Consider the following 16,631-nt stretch of genomic DNA (forward strand, 5'->3'; position numbering starts at 1 on the left):
CATGAAGGAACCACCCTATGATGTGCTGATAATAGTTCACTTTGATTGAGAGTGACAGCGGCAATGAGAATGCGTTTAAAACCCGGGTTGGGCTTCCATCATTTTCCCCCTTTTGTCTCATGCGTAGTCTCGACAGCGCCATGCCCCGTCAATGACCTTTTTTATACACTGCTCATCGTATTGTAATTTGTATTTATTTAAAATCTTTATAAAATAAACACAATGATTAAAAGTTGGACAGGGGCTGATAATGTAAACGAAAGTTGTTGTTTTTTAAACTGTCCTCTTGGTAAAATATAATTATATCATTATAAAAAGGAGATTGCACTCAAACGCTTATTAACATCACACAACAGTAAACATTAAAACAAAAGCAAATCTAAAACCTTGAAAAACAACACCCATAAAACTATATAAAAACAGGAGGCAGGTAAACAAAATTCAAAAACCCAACCGGACAAAGCCCCAAATGATCCCCAAAGCCCAACATTAATGAACTAAAGCCAAAATAACACTGGTACCAAAGAACATATTTGATGAAGAACGTTCGTCCTCTGTAAGTATACTCTATGGTGCAGAAACAAGTCGTCCAATTCAATTAAATTAAATTCAATTAAAAAACTCTTTTCACTATTTTATGTTTTTCTTGCTGGATTGAATTTAATACAACTATCAACAGCTCTCCATTTGTCGTTACCAAGTAAGTTTTGACGCTGACAAATATTTTGAGTATTAAAGACACTGGACACTATTGGTAATTGTCAAAGACCAGTCTTCTCACTTGGTGTATCTCATCATATGCAGAACATAACAAACCTGTGAACATTTGAGCTCAATATTGGTCGTCGAAGTTGCGCGGTAATAATGAAAGAAAGAAAAAACCTTGTCACACGAAGTTGTGTGCTTTTAGATGGTTGATTTCAAGACCTCAAATTATAAATCTGAGGTCTATCAAATTCGTGGAAAATAACTTCTTTCTCGAAAACCATGTCACTTCAGAGGGAGCCGCTTCTCACAATGTTTTATTTTATCAACCTCTCCCCATTACTCGTAACCAAGTAAGGTTTTATGCTAATAACAATTTTGAGTAATTACCAACAGTGTCCAGTGCCTTTAAACCACACCATCCCAACCCACTACAAGAAATATACAGTCTGCAGGCAGACAAAACGAGATGAGTAATAGAGAACAACGGAAACGAGAACTGGGAGGCAACACATATCGTAGCCCAACCATTGAACGAAAATAAAAGCCATCGTTGATAGACAGTTTTAAAATATCTAACACAAGGTGGCGCTATCGATAGCCAACACAGACGCAAGTTTAAGGACAGCTATCCTTAAACTTGCGTCCGTGGTGGTGCACAACACAATAAGCCAAGAAAGCCTTATTCATAAAGAAAACTTAAAACAATTACTTACAATATTTGCGTTTAATCTCTAAGCCTTTAAAGTTATATTGACTGAACAAATATTTTCCCCAAATCAATTTAGCTTCATGCGGTTGAACCTCCATTGAGCTATACTCATCCAAAATGAAAATACTCCTGAACGATTAACTGTAAACTTCACTGTACATTAAACTTGTTTTAAACTGTCAGCCCATATTCAATAATAAACCATCCGAATCCCACTGCAGAAACAATAATACTTTGATTTCTGACCTTAGTTCGAGTCAACTACAGTTTACTGATCTAAGCGGGTTTCCGACTGCCCATCTTCAACCAACAAACTAAAGTATGGATAGCTGGGCACAAATTGCTCACTGCTGGCGAAGTAGTTCTCCCCACTCCTATCTTTGGGTATCAGTCCGCTCATTGCTGCAGCTTCTTCATAAGTAGGCGGTGGAGTTTCACAAGCAACAGCTGAAAGTCAAGTAGAAGACAAGTTTTAAAACCACAACGTGTAGCCTTTACTGGTAACCCGTTGTATCTCAGATACCCTGATTGTTGGCACGGCGGGATGTGAACCAACATAGACCTTATCGCAAATACCAATGCGCAAGCGCAGACTGTTGAATGAGGTGCATTGTGGGATATATATGGATCAAATTTTGATACCAGCTAGACCCCAATGCACCTAATTCCAAGCTTTACGCGCGCGCCCCGGTATTTGCGAAAAGGTCTATTCACCAATATAACTCAACGAGCGCCCTCTATACAACCTGTATAGATTATGTGTGAACTAATGGGTACACTCTAAACAATACTCCAGGGTTGTATAAACGACCAGGATTTCTTGTCCATTGGGTCTTACCAGTGTCTAGGTCACCAAACCATGACCCGGAATTTGTGCCAGAATGATACAGAATGGGTCTAAGACGCAGAATTCGAGCGAAATCTGACTTCTTAAACCAGTTTCCGGGGCAGCCTGCCAGATCTCTTGGAAATCGGACTCTGGGAGCTTTTCAAATCAACTTTCAAACAAAACTGTAGTGTAATTTCAAAATGTATACCCGCGTTCGGTTGTTCTCCGGGGTATGGTGGCAACTCGGTCTCTACTCTGGTCCGTGTGGCTGGAATCTTCAGCGGTACGTTGCCTACCTGTATCGTAAAGTTCGTCTCACGATTTGCACTTAAGATCTGTTCCAAAATGGAAAACATGGATAGTTCATTCAAAACTTGAACGTATAATATTAATTATCCTTCCCTTAATCCCGTTCCCCTCTTTTTCCATAAATGAATATGTGTTTGTTTGTACTTGTTTATGCCTCTGAAGAAGGTCCAATTTGGATCGAAAGCTAAGGCCATCTACCCTACTCATTGTATACATTCAGCATTTGAAAAACTCACTGCCTCTCTCTCAGTGTTCAGTCCAATTGTGGCCTGTGTGGCCAAACGGCACCGGACTCAAGTTCCGGTGTTTCTTCGAGAACCCCGGTAATGTTTGTGTCCTTGAGCATGGTGCTTCTGTCCCCCATAACTGTGGGTGCGTTCGTTTAGCTTCCCTGGGTCGACCCCGGTGTGTGGCGGTTTTTTTTTTCCCAGGACGAGTGTGTGCAGATAATTACCCACGTTCGTCAAACAAAACCGCCACGCACCGGGGTCGACCCAGGGGAGCTAAACGAACGCACCCATAGTACAAACTTCTCCTGATAGCGCCCTCTTTTGAATCATCCTCCTCCACCCCATTTTCCATATTATGGGTGACAGAATTCAGTATGCACCTTTAAGATTTCATGTTCCTACCTGGACACGATAGAGCACGTCGATGATGCCGCACCCAGGAAGACCCGAGGGTGGTACCGGAGGGATACGCAGCGGGCCGATGCTGAAGTCTGTCACCCTGCCTCTCGGACATGCTACAGAAGCACTCACCGTGGCCAGGGTGTTCTTTTTGACTTCTTGATGAGATTTGGAGTGGAATGTTATGATCTAAAAATCAAGAAGAAATTGAAGCTTAAAAGGGTTTTGTAGATCATGTTTTTAGACATGACATGAATCCCTACTCACTCACTGTGAATGAAGATGTATGTGATATAAATTACCTGTATAAGTTTCAGCTTCATAGGTTGTCAAGTTTTTGAGAGAAAAAAATGAAAATCACAGAGCAATGTATTCAGCAGAGTCGCATAACTACGTTGTGCATGCTAAAATTATTTCAGTGACATTTTTTTTACTCATTTCTCATAGCACCTCAGCAAGTAATATTTTAAGGAAAGCTTTCTACCACCATTATCTTCAAATCGTGTATAAAATTTAATGTAAATCTGAGGACATTGTGTTTTGTGTTGCAAAAAGTCCCCACAGTACCTCGGCCATGACACATAATAACCAGTTTGTATATAGCGCTTTTCACACACGGAGGGCGTCTCAAAGCGCCTCCAACATTATATTTCATTCCACCATCTCAGCACCCTGGGCCCAATTTCATAGAGCTGCTAAGCACAGAAATTTGCTTAGCATGACATTTCTTCCTTGATAAAAACAGGATTACCAATAAAATGTCCATTTGTTGCTTATTGCTTGTTATACTGGTATTCAGCTGTTGTTTGCTATCCTGAAAATCACGTGGATATTTGGTTTGGTAATCCTGTTTTTATCAAGGAAGAAGTTTCATGCTAAGCAAATTTTGTGTGCTTAGCAGCTCTATGAAATTGGGCCCTGGTGGGGAGTATGTAGTGGGAGTACCTGCAATAGCTTGCTGTATAGCGTTATTCTCTCAGTGCTGTCTCGGTTATCCACCTGTCCCGTGACGACTATGCTTTCACCTGGAACGTATCCTTGCTTTGACAATCCGACGGATATCTCATCAGAGACCATAAGTGTACACCCGCACCAGTTGTGTGCGTCTGCCTTCGCGTTCACTGCCAACTGTGTGGACAATTTAATTTTTACAGGGAAACTGTTATTGTTGTTTGAAGCTTGGAATGGTGAGGATAAATCAGAAGAAACTAAAAATAGTTAATGGTAATGTGGGGGTGGTGGCTCTGGCTGAAAAGAGCCGGTGTGGTCTTGACGTTTCGAACTGTATACTCAGCTCGTCTTCATGAGAATGCTGGACTACTGGTTATGTATTGTGACGCAAGTAATTTGTATCCTGAATTTATTGCGATGAACGATTGTTTTTGTTCACTATGCTATGCTGTTGATAACTAATATCTCGAGGCTACCGAAAGAGAAATTGCACAACTTTTGTTGTGCTGATGATGTCTAGTGAACTTGTTCAATGGGGTAATTCTAACCCCAAATTCACACTCTTCTCATAACCCCCGTTATAAATGCCTTGAAAGATTCACTGATTTGCGGGGTTTTTTTTGTCTGAACTTAATTTCAGTGACATCAAGTGTGAACCACAACGTTAATTTCGATGTAGTAGGTATACTCGTTCTTTTTGATAGCATCGGGTTGTTGTCTACCTATTGAGAAAAACGAGCCACGAGAGGGCGGTATATAAAGCACTCTTCTGACTTCGTTGGCAAAAGGTACACTATAAAAAAAATTCTTTGGTTTTCCTGGTGCAATTTTGTTTTCTGAAAATCAAAATTGCTGCCGGTCATAGTGCTTTTAAATGGGAACTTTTTGTTCTAAATCGATTCAAAAAAAGGGAATCCTTAAAACAAATCAAGAAAATGTTTGAGAATTAGAAAAATATTTGAGAATGGCAATTCTAGGCCTATTAAAGGGTTGGGGTACTTTTTTAACACAAAACACAAGGTCCACAGATTTGCATTAAACGTACACCGTTTTAAGATAACGATAGAAGAAAGCGTACCTTAATATGTTAATTGTGAGGTGCTGTACTTTTTGAGAAATGAGTAAAACATTGTCATGTAAAATAAATGTGTTTACATGCTAAAACAATTTTCGTCTCTTGATCACTGAGACGGAAACTATTTCCATGACATTGTTTTACTCATTTCTAAAAGAAAACTACAGCACCTCAGCAAGTAATTTTTTTCAAGGAAGCTTTCTACCATCATTGCCTTCAAACTGTGTTAGTTTAATGTAAATTTGTGGACATTGTGTCTTTTGTCCTACAAAAAGTACCCAGACCCTTTAAATGTACACAGAAACATTTGCTTTCCTGGTTTCAATCTCTGAAGTCCGTAAGTTAAAGGAACACGTGGCCTTGGATCGGACGAGTTGGTCGTTGAAAAGCGTTTGAAACCGTTTGTTATTAAATGCAAATGGTTAGATAGCTAATTTAAAAGTAGAATATAATGATCCACACAAGTTTGCCCCGAAATTGCGTGGTTCTCTTTGTACTTTGCGAACCATTAAACATGGTCGGCCATTTATGGGAGTCAAAAATTTGACTCCCATAAAAAATTAATGGCCGACCGTGTTAGTCGACGAGATAAAAGGAAAACCAGGTAATTTCGAGGCATATTTGTGTAGATCATTGTATTCTACTTTGACAACATCTTTCTTACCATTATGCATTTTTATAACAAACGGTTACAAACGCTTTTTATAGACCAACTCGACCGATCCAAGGCAACGTGTTCCTTTAAACAAACCTTGGCTTCGGGAATGTTGTTTAAATCCAATGTTGGCCCACGCATGCTGAACAGCCTCTTTGTCCTGAACTCTTTGTCGAGTAGTGTCCTCTTGAGTGATACGGTTGCTTTGGCTTTATACCTCACGTAACCGTATTTGCCTTCGAATGTGGCTGGGAGGTTTTTACGGGGAAGTTTAAATTCAAATGGATAGCTGTGCCTCCCTGGTGGGACGTGTAAATTCTGAGAACGTTTCCCTGGAATTAAATTGCAAATTTTATACGACTGAAAACAATCAAGAAAGAAACCCCTAATATAAGACACACACACGATAAATAAAAATCGCCGCTTACAAAAACTTGAAAAAATCATTAACCCATTTAGTGTATACAGTACAATACAATACAATACAGTACAATGGGTTTTTGTATAGCGCCATTTCATTTAGACCACAGCGCTTTAGACAAACAATAGCAATGCGAAATAATACAACAAATTAATGAACAATAAAGCAATAAAAGATGTTTTTTAAGTGTACTATCAAACTGCCATTTATCATGGTTAAAAAAAAACAATTGTGTTGTGTTACTCTGCGTTTGAATTTAGTTCAAATACAGTTTTCCCTGATTCATATGAGGAAACCGCTTGAGAAACAAAATTTGATTGCAAGATCGTTTACCCGCTGGGTTTGTTTACAACATACACTGGTCCGGTGTATTTCACATTGAATCGTACACAAACCAGTCTTGGTCTGCTGTGCTGTTCATATTGTTTGGCGCACCTGATCCAACCCGATTGTTAAACTTGTACAGGTTTATCTAAAGAGCATCTTATGGTTGGTTATTTTGTCTGCGTGCTCAAATAGTTCATTGCGTTTTGCTACAGAACTATAGTGTGTACCTGGTTTGAAGATAATGACGGTCTCGTCAAAGTACATCTCGGTTAGACTGTGCGTATGATCGTCAGTTGACCAATCTGTCTTAGCTTTCCCTCTGAACTGCATCCACATTTCTATAATGATGGTGGGTTGAGAAATGGAATGCGTCAAATGGCTATAAAGACTTAAAAACTAAAGGTAAGGTCCTCGCTATGTATTTGTCAACGTAAACAATTTAAATCTGATGTTTAAAAGCAGTCAAAATGTGTTAAGGGTCTGGCACTATTTTCTTGTGACTCCGATGACCGAGTGAGCTTTTTGGTACACGTTTGGTGTTTACTTAAAACAAAAATTTACTTAAAAACTGACGAGCGCTGTTGATAGTATAAAACGACATCCTCTGAAGTAACGTAGTTTTGGAGAAAGGGGTAATTTCTCACTAAAATATTTAAAGACTTTTAGCTATAAAAGTCTTATATTTCTATCTGAAAGCACACAAAATTCGTCCAACAAAGGTATTTTTCTTTCATCATTTTCTCGCAACTTCGATAACCAATTGAGCCAAAATGTTCACAGGCTTGTTGTTTTATGCTTATGTTTGGATACACCAAATGAGAAAACTGGTCCAACGTGTTCCACAGGTTTGTTATTTCATGTACATGTACATAATGATTCGCCCAAAGTACGGATACCGGTTTGGCAAATTATTATTACATTTTGGCAAGATCACACACATACTTTACACACATTATGTTCCCCTCATCTCTTTTGCCCAATAGTGCATCACTTACTTTGGACAGTCTTCAATCCGACATGATCACTTCTGTCCACTTGCAGGAAAACCTTCCCTCTGATGACGTCACCGGATGAAAACACCGTCTTGTTACTGTCAAACACAATCTGCATATTTTTCAGTCTGCCCATGTTTGTGTCTTTTTAATTTCTTCCAGTGTACTGATTGACTTCGCGGTACGGTCGCTTAAAATACTTTGAGTTGATATTCTGGAACCGGTGAGAAGTTGCTGACGCACTATTTACAAATTGTGTTTTAAAGTGGTTTAGCCTCTAATAAGCTCACAGCTTAACTTTTGATACAAAATGGCCAAACTTAAGGAAATGCAATAGTCAGTACCACAGTTCCGGGTATACTGGATTGAACTTTAAACGTTACACTGGAACGGTGCCTATCTCATCCAAATGATGTCATTATTGACATGATTTTTGGTCAGTTGCATCAAAGGAAATCTATAACTGTTGATACCAAAATAATAATTGTGTTAATGTTGTACTCTGTTCCTCATCTATCAAATCAGGCTGGTGTTTGATAACACGTTGGTATTTGCATTTTAATGGTATAGTTGTTACAGACCATGTAACACTTGTTTACAAAAAGGTGACCTTGTACGTTCAAGGTCAATCCTAGCGGACCAGATACTACACTAATCATAAGGGAATTTTGCTTACATTTTGTATCTGCATCATCCGTTTTTAGACTTTGAAATAGTGTCGTTCAAAATAAAAACACCCCAAATAATAAACCAGCCAGACTCCAAGTTCGAAAAGTGACTATACATTTCAGCAAGATATTGGCATTTTAAGAGGGCCAATGTACCCAAAATGCTCCAGGTTTTTTGAAGTCAATAACCCCAGGGACACAACGTTTGCAATATTTTCGACAAGCCTTAAAGGCATATCCTTTATTTACATTTTTTTTTTCTTTTTTTTCTACTTTGGCCCTTTTCGAAACCACGGCTTTGGCTTTGGATTCGGCTTCAGGCTCCGTCCTCTCGTCTGAAGCCCTGAGCGCGTACCGCGGGACCAATCTAGCCTGAGCCGAATCCAAAGCCGAAGCCGTGGTGTCGAAAAGGGCCTTAGTTTTACTGCACCAAAATTATTTTATAAACGCAAAGTACCCCCTCTGTTGATGGAATTATGTAATGGAAACTCTGAGCAGCGGTGTAATGCAAGAGTTATTTCTCAAACATTATTGTTTTTTCCAGTTAAGTATATTTGTAGTCAAGATTCTGAGGTGCTATAACATTTTTACGTAAAAAAGAAAATTAAAATCTGTGAAACGTTTCCCCTTGAACATTAGCTTAAATTTGTATCCCTTTACACAATTCGCAAACACTGTGCATAATACTTTTTTACATGCAGCAAAAGTATGTAAATAGAAAATGATGTAAAAAAACGACATTAAGCTCTTCCGTTACTAATTTATATACATTATGTTATTTAAAATAATGAATCACAAATAAAGGGAAAGTTGAGAAGGTCATACTTGGGGCGGGAACGGTTTCGTGTTACCAAACTTTGCAACCTGTCAAAGAAAATCCTATTATTTTATAATACAACTTGGATTCAAACACAGAATAGAAACAAAATGTAATATTGAAAGACTATAGTTACACTTTCAGTCACTCATCTAACAGTGATTTATCCGTCAAAACTAAACAAATGTTTACACAATATTTACTTTCGACGTTATCAGCGCATAATGAATTATGATATTGCATATCAGAGCAAGGACAAAGGGTTTAATAACCACACCTCATTCGAAGATTTAGGCAGGTATGCAATGAGTGCACATAATAGTATCATTTTAAAGGAACACATGACGTTGCCTTGGATCGGTCGAGTTGGTCTTTGTAAAGCGTTTGTAACCGTTTGTTATAAAATGTATATAAAGGGTTAGAAAGTATTGTAAAAGTAGAATACAATGCTCAACACAAATATTCACCGAAATTGCGTGGTTTCCTTTTACTTTGCGAACTAACACGGTCGGCCAAAAATTTGACTCCCATAAATGGCGGACAGTGTTAGTCGACGAGGTAAAAGGAAAACCACGCAATATTGAGTGATACTTGTGTGGATAATTATATATTCTACTTTTAAAATATTTTTCAACGGTTGTATTGCAAACGCTTTTCAAAGACCAACTCGACCGATCCAAGGCAACGTGTTTCTTTAAATTTCAAGAGATTGGTGGGAATCTGTTGGCGTTTCAACCGAAAGATTGAAGTACGGATAACTAGGCACGAACTGATCATCACCAAAGTACTCCTCGTTGTTCCGTTCGTTGGTCAGTCTGTCTGTTTGGCCGACAGCCTCCACGTAACTCGGCGGATGAGCCTCAACACCAAACGCTGGAGATTGGTAGAAAGAAATTAAGCAAAGATGAATTTATGTTCCTCAGAACCATAACAGAACCCACTGATCGAAACAGGCCGAGTGGTTTAGGTGACCGAACCCAAGCTCAGGGGCCAATTTCATAGAGCTGCTTAAGCAAAAACTTTGCTTAAGCACGAAAATAGCTCGCTTATTTTACACATGTTACTGGCCAAAATGTCCTGCCATATACATTGCTTATGACTAGTATTAAGCTGTTGTTTACTTAGCATTACAATTGAGTGGAGTCTTGGCCGGTAATTTGATTTTACTCAGCAATGAATTGTTTGCTTAAGCAAAGTTGTTTGCTTAAGCAGCTCTATGAAATGTGCCTCTCACAATTTTTGTGTAACTTTTCTGTTGTGCTGTTGTTCCTTTGTCAGTAGATGAAACAAAGGTTAGGTGGTTACGTGTGGCTCGATGGCCCTTGTGTTTGTCAGCAGCGGAGTGTGGGTTCCAATCCTGGTCATGGCACTTGTATACAGTGCTAACATACATATGTCAGGCTAAAACCAAATCAGTACTCATTATCACCAATTTCAACATAAATTTAATGATCTGATTGTTTGTTAACAAATTTGAGAAGGTAGTGCATTCTACTATAAGAGCCAAGCTCCTATGGCTGACTACATCATTACGGACTGTGTGGTAGCCCTATTTCAGCCCCAGGAATAGGTGGCAACGGCCCCTTGTGGCAATTAATGGCAGTGGACGCTATTGGTAATTGTCAACGACTGGCCTTCACACTTGGTGTATCTCAACATATGCATGAAATAACTAACCTGTGAAAGTTTGAGCTCAATCGGTCATCAAAGTTGCGAGATAATATTGAAAGAAGAAAACACCCTTGTCTCACAAAGTTGTGTGCGTTTAGATTGTTGATTTCGAGACCTCAAGTTCTAAATCTGAGGTCTCGAAATCAAATTCGAGTAAAATTACTTCTCTCTCGAAAACTATGGCACTTCAGAGGGAGCCGTTTCTCACAATGTTTTATACCATCAACCTCTCCCCATTACTCGTTACCAAGTGAGGTTTTATTCTAATAATTATTTTGAGTAATTACCAATAGTGTCCACTGCCTTTAAGGGTGCCCGTACCATTGCGATAAGAGGCGATCTCCCATCCAACATGTCTTCTTTTTAATACCGAATAGAAATTTCTCGAAATCAACGGTACCAATTATTTTACAATTTCTTTCATATAAGAAAGGGAGTTGTCTTCAAACACGAACTAAAAGACGGGATAGGTACAAATCTTACCCGAGTCTGCCATCCCTACGGGAGAATCTAGGGCCGTGTCAATGACCGAGGAGCTTGGGGTGTATGCTGGTGGTGCTTGGGGGAATCCTGCAGGCAGTCGTGCACGAAGAGGCACCGTGCCAATAACTATGGGAAACTTCCACTTTCTCCTGACGCTCAAACACTGCATGATAAAAACAGTTCGACGAAAATTTAAAGCCAAGTGTGGGCCTTGGACAATACTGTTTACCGAAAGTGTCCAATGGCTTTACGATGTTTTGGTTTTTTTTTTACTTTCAGTTGGTTCCGAAGAACATCTTCTCACGTTTGTGCACCACGCCCTTTTCATGTTGTGATGTTCTTTCCACGCCAGAGCTTTTCTAGCTTTGATGTTTCTGAAAGTGTTCCAGTGTTATCAATCCATGACCATTATAGTTAAAGTCAGTCTGTCTTAAGTTTGTCCCTCTGTAAATGCTTTGAGGCATGTTGTAGGTCATACTTTGTCTTCCTTATGTTCAACTGCAGGCCTATTTATTAATGGTTTCGGTGATATATAATGTATGTTATTATTAGTAAAATATAAAATTGATATTATTATTTTCAACTCACCCGAATGTAATATTCTACGTCAATGATATTGCACCCAGGTAGACCCGAGGGTGGTACCGGAGGAATGAGCCTCGGGCCCAGGCTAAACTCTGTCTCTCTGCCCCGCGGAGTCGCTACTCTGTACCTCACATTCTTTATGATGTTCTCCACGTTTTTGTTGTTGGATTTCGAATAAAACGTTGACTTCTAGAGAAGAAACATTGTCAAAACAAAACGTCTTTATAGTCTGCGGAAACAAAAATGATATAGAACTTTATAGGCAGTAGACACTATTGGTAATTACTCAAAATAATTATTAGCATAAAACCTTACTTGGTGACGAGTAATGGGGAGAGGTTAATTGTATGAAACATTGTGAGAAACGGCTCCCTCTGAAGTAACGTAGTTTTCGAGAAAGAAGTAATTTTCCACGAATTTGATTTTGAGACCTCAGATTTAGAATTTTGAGGTCTCGAAATCAAGCATATGAAAGCACACAACTTCGTGTGACCATGGTGCGAGAAGGATGTTTTTTCTTTCATTAATATCTCGCAACTTCGACAACCGATTTAGCTCGAATTTTAACAGGTTTGTTATTATTTTTATGCATATTATGTTGAGAGACACCAACTGTGAAAACTAGTCTTTGACAATCACCAATAGTGTCCAGTGTCTTTAAAATATCCATTAAATTTGTACCTGAATAAATTTGACGTTAAAATCACACGATTCCTCCCCGTCACGGTTGTCCACTTGTCCAGTGAGGTATACGCTCTCTCCGGGGACGTAGCCTTGTTTTGGTAAACCGACGGTAATTGATTCTTCCACAGTGGATCCACATCCACAACAGCCGAAGAGCTCCTTCGTGTCATTTACTTCCAACTGAAAACAAATACAACAACAAAGTTCTGTAAAATTTACTGCCTATGTTTTTACACTTAGTGTGATGCACTGCCATCAGTTAGCAAATGGCTAATTATGCTTTGTTTTAAATTACTCTGCTTACGCATTTATTTAACATCCTATTTCCCCCGACTTTTATAAGAGAATACGCTTGAGAAACATAATTGAAAATTTGAGTGGCCATGGCAAGGCCGTTTACCCGTTGGGTTTTTTACAACATAGGCTGGTCCACTGTCTCAATGGAATTCCCCCATTGACTCGTACACAAACGAACCTTGGTATTTAGTGTAAGTTGAAAAACCTGACCCCACCCGTGCAACATTTCCGTTGGTTCACACCTGGAATTATGAAATACAATTTCTAGACCATTTAAGAGACTGTGGAATCGTTATCACAGTCTGTTTATACATCGGTATTTGACGAGTATATTGAGACAAGTATGGCCAGTAATCATAGAACAGGGTTTCTTTTTATAAAACATGTATTATATATTGATTTTGCAATAAAGGTGCGGCCCAAAAATGTTGGCCGATCGGAGATTGTACATAGCTTATGGCGGGAGACGCCAAACTGTTTAATATGGTTTTCCTGTACATAGCTTATGGCGGGAGACGCCGAACTGTTTAAATATTGTTTTCTTTTAAAAAGTTACTTTTGTAAATATTAGATACACTCACAGTAGAGGACTCAACCAGTAAACATGTCGTTTTATTCCTCTCCATTACAGAATTGATGTCAGTGACAAATAAAGAACCTTCTGACAAAAAGTAAAAGCCGTTTCCTCGCCATATTATTGACCAATTATAAAGTCCCAAATGAACTCATGTGCACTATTTATATTTTTTCAAACAAACCTGCACTTGTGGCATGGTGTTCAAGTCCACTGTTGGTCCGACTACACTAAACAGCTTCTCTGTTTTGAAGGATTTGTTGGATAGCTTCCTGATGAGCGACAGTGTTGCCTTCACTTTGTACCTCACGTACCCATATTTGTGTTCGAATGGAGATGGCAGGATTCGAACGGGGAGTTGAAATGAAAAGGGGTAGGAGTGAGTTCCTGGTTCAACATTCAACTGATTAGGACCGTGCTCATGTTTCCCTGCAATTTTTGATTAGAATTGTTATTGTATTAAAAGTGATGTTTTATCTTTAGTTTAATTTGGTCTTGATTATACACAACAGCTGTTACCCAGCCTGGACACTTTTGAGAAAGAGGCAATTTCTTACTTAAGTAATATTTGAGTCTGAGAAAGACTTCAGGCCTGAAGCCTTTCTCAAGGGTATATTTTCTCTTACTATTCTCTTGCAACTTCGGTTACCAATTGATCCCAAAGTGTCACAGATTTATAATGTGCTAGGATACACCAAGTGGGAATACTGGTCTTTGACAATGGAAGACTTTGGAACGCTAGGTGGCAGCAGACCTACCAGGTTAATTTTCATTGTTTACGTAGTTCTGAGCGCACATTACCGAAAACGTTGGATTTACCTGGAAAATCTGCTGCTGCCAAGCGTCCCAAAAGTCCACCATTACCAAACGTGTCCAGTGCCTTGAAGTAACTGATAAAAAGGAAGGGTCACGATACCTTTACCAAAGATGACGGAGACGGTTTCAAAGTACATCTCCTTCTTGGAGTGTGGAACCTTACTATCACGTGATGAAGGATGGTGATTGACTCCATCATCGTATTGGCTCTCGGGAGTAATCCATCTTGTCTTAGCTTTGCCGTTAAACTTCACCCATATACCTTGAGAGTAACAAAAATAAACCACTCACACACACACAAAAAAACATTCAGAGAAATGATTGATTGATTCGAGGAAGTTTTTTAACAACTTCGGTGACGATGCATTAATTAATTTTATCCATTAACTCCAGTATCTTTACGCACGGCCAGATTATCAGCTGAATGTTGCATTATGGTCATGTGAGCTGAAGGGATGGTGTACTTTGGGTAATTACTCCACAAGAGGCTATTATTGTTAGAGACTACCCCCTTTTTAAGTGTGTATTTGAAGAGGAAGAGGACAATTTTCACCCATTGTAAAATTACTTTAAAAATGGTTTCTGAAGCCTTTCTCATGAATCTAAAAGCACACAATTACATATGCAACAAGGTTATTTTACTTTTTTTATTTTTTTTATTCCATAATGCAACAAAAGCAGACAAATACAATAAATCACAGAAAAAGAAACCAGAATTAAACGAAAAATCTCAAGGGCAGTACACAAGAAAACCACGGACAGAAGACAAACAGAAAGGAACAGCAAAATAACCAAGGACTAGACAGTACCAACTAGACATCTAAACATCAGATAAACAAATATAAACCGGGCAGAAAATTCTAATTAAAACATATTAACCCATTTTTTGTTAAGGTCATCGAGTGAGCAATTTCTCGTTGCCATGGGTTATTTTATTATTTTTGTTTTTCCATCATTTTTGTTTACATTATCGACGACCAATTTAGCCTCAACATGGCTCTATACGGGATCCGCTGACACAGAACTGAAAAAAAAAATTCTGGGTCAATGTGACACATTTTCCAGTTCAAGCTGGCCCAGAAATGGGTCAAGCCAAAGCATACCCGGAACCGGAAATTGCCAGAGAGTTTCCAGTTTCAAAATTTTGTGTATTATAGTCTGTTCAGGGTCGATGCCACTACAAAAGGCTTCATACACCGTCTCACCTCCCTGTTTAATTCAATCTCCCAAACCAACCCTTCCATCGACATTTTCCACCAATCCATCTCTGCCTTCAAAGTCCAAGTCAAGCAAGTGCTCCAGCCCTCCCCCTTACTCATCTTGCCAATATAGTGTTTAGTCAAGTAATTGTCCTATTGGGTCTTTCATGTTTTCTGTCTGTTCTCTTACGAGTTTTCCCCTCTTGCCATGTTTGTATGTGTTTATTTATGTTTTGTTTACTTCCTTAATTTATTGTTAAATTTAACTGTTTTTATAATGTTTAATATTAATATTTGTATCAATCTTGTTATTGGCGCTTGCGCTGTTGGATGTTGTATAAAATGATATAAATTTCATAAATAATTCATACCTTGTACATTCTTCAAACCTTCCTGGTCGCGGTTTGAGTCTACCTGTACGATAACCTGTCCACTGATGACGTCACCAGGAGCAAACACGTTCGTAGTGCTATCGAACAGAATAGTCAGTGCCTTCAGTCTGCTCATGTCTCCCTTGCTCGTCGCTGAAACGGGTGTCTACAAGTCGAGTGTACAAACCTCTGGAATCGAAGGCTATATTTTGTTAGCTTGTCTTTTTGCTTGAGGTTTGTGTTCCCTGAATCGCCTCTGAAACGATCGAATGTTTACAAGTCGAGTACGTGTGCAAACATTGTGACTCGAAGCATTTTTCGTGCTTGTATTTTCACTTAGAAGTTGCATTGTACATTATTATATACACCTGTACAATCTAACTACGACATGACACCGGGCGCTTGTAGTAAACATAGGGAGCAATGTTAGTTATCAGGACTATTGAACCATGAAAACACAATAAACTACTATATGAATAGAAAATCCCATACAATGGGTGCGTTCGTTTAGCTCCCCTGGGTCGACCCCGGTGTGTGACAGGTTCTTTTTCCAGGACGTACGTGGGTAATTATCTGCACACGTTCGTCCTGGAAAAAAAAATGCCACACGACGGGGTCGACCCAGGGAAGCTAAACGAACGCACCCACTACATGTATAACACTAGAGACGACGCGACCTATTTAGTTTTCATTCAAACCGCCCTCTACAAAACACTGTTTACATCATGTTTCACCGGGCAAAAAGACGCGCAGTCTAGTCATCGTAAGATTGTATACACTTCTAACTGGCTGCCAAAACGGTTTTGCCTGGCGGTATGCTCGCGAATCATGTTATGGTTTGCGTGTGACGTCAGAGGTCAC

General features: G+C 39.1%; 2 protein-coding genes across 2 annotated transcripts; both read right to left on the reverse strand.

Annotated features, from left to right (window-relative positions):
- Nucleotides 1-1,685: 1,685 nt before the first annotated feature.
- Nucleotides 1,686-7,741, reverse strand: LOC117296103 (arrestin domain-containing protein 3-like). Its single transcript, XM_033778975.1, has 7 exons — nucleotides 7,609-7,741; nucleotides 6,841-6,951; nucleotides 5,962-6,197; nucleotides 4,130-4,312; nucleotides 3,188-3,373; nucleotides 2,455-2,581; nucleotides 1,686-1,864 (listed from the first exon to the last, which is right to left on the reverse strand). Exons 1-7 carry the CDS (start codon nucleotides 7,739-7,741, stop codon nucleotides 1,686-1,688), a joined length of 1,155 nt encoding a protein of 384 aa, XP_033634866.1.
- Nucleotides 7,742-9,717: 1,976 nt separating this feature from the next.
- LOC117295845 (arrestin domain-containing protein 3-like) lies at nucleotides 9,718-16,177 on the reverse strand. Its single transcript, XM_033778620.1, has 7 exons — nucleotides 15,771-16,177; nucleotides 14,301-14,462; nucleotides 13,569-13,813; nucleotides 12,511-12,693; nucleotides 11,833-12,018; nucleotides 11,245-11,407; nucleotides 9,718-9,963 (listed from the first exon to the last, which is right to left on the reverse strand). The coding sequence occupies exons 1-7, from the start codon at nucleotides 15,904-15,906 to the stop codon at nucleotides 9,785-9,787; spliced, it is 1,254 nt and encodes a 417-aa protein (XP_033634511.1). The 5' UTR covers nucleotides 15,907-16,177; the 3' UTR covers nucleotides 9,718-9,784.
- Between the last annotated feature and the right edge of the window lie 454 nt (nucleotides 16,178-16,631).

This window comes from Asterias rubens, chromosome 10 (genome assembly GCF_902459465.1).
Source record: "Asterias rubens chromosome 10, eAstRub1.3, whole genome shotgun sequence".
Classification (NCBI taxonomy): Eukaryota; Metazoa; Echinodermata; class Asteroidea; order Forcipulatida; family Asteriidae; genus Asterias; species Asterias rubens.

Excerpts from the sequence above, each read along its gene's own strand:
- LOC117295845 (XM_033778620.1), bottom strand. The coding sequence starts at position 15,906 with ATGAGCAGACTGAAGGCACTGACTATTCTGTTCGATAGCACTACGAAC. Across the intron at positions 12,694-13,568 it reads ACACCATGCCACAAGTGCAG|TTGGAAGTAAATGACACGAA; the intron begins GTTTGTTTGAAA and ends ATTTGTTTTCAG. Across the intron at positions 9,964-11,244 it reads CGTAGGGATGGCAGACTCGG|CGTTTGGTGTTGAGGCTCAT; the intron begins GTAAGATTTGTA and ends ACCAATCTCCAG.
- LOC117296103 (XM_033778975.1), bottom strand. The coding sequence starts at position 7,741 with ATGGGCAGACTGAAAAATATGCAGATTGTGTTTGACAGTAACAAGACG. Across the intron at positions 6,952-7,608 it reads CGGATTGAAGACTGTCCAAA|AAATGTGGATGCAGTTCAGA; the intron begins GTAAGTGATGCA and ends CCATCATTATAG. Across the intron at positions 3,374-4,129 it reads TATACAGCAAGCTATTGCAG|ATCATAACATTCCACTCCAA; the intron begins GTACTCCCACTA and ends CTTGATTTTTAG.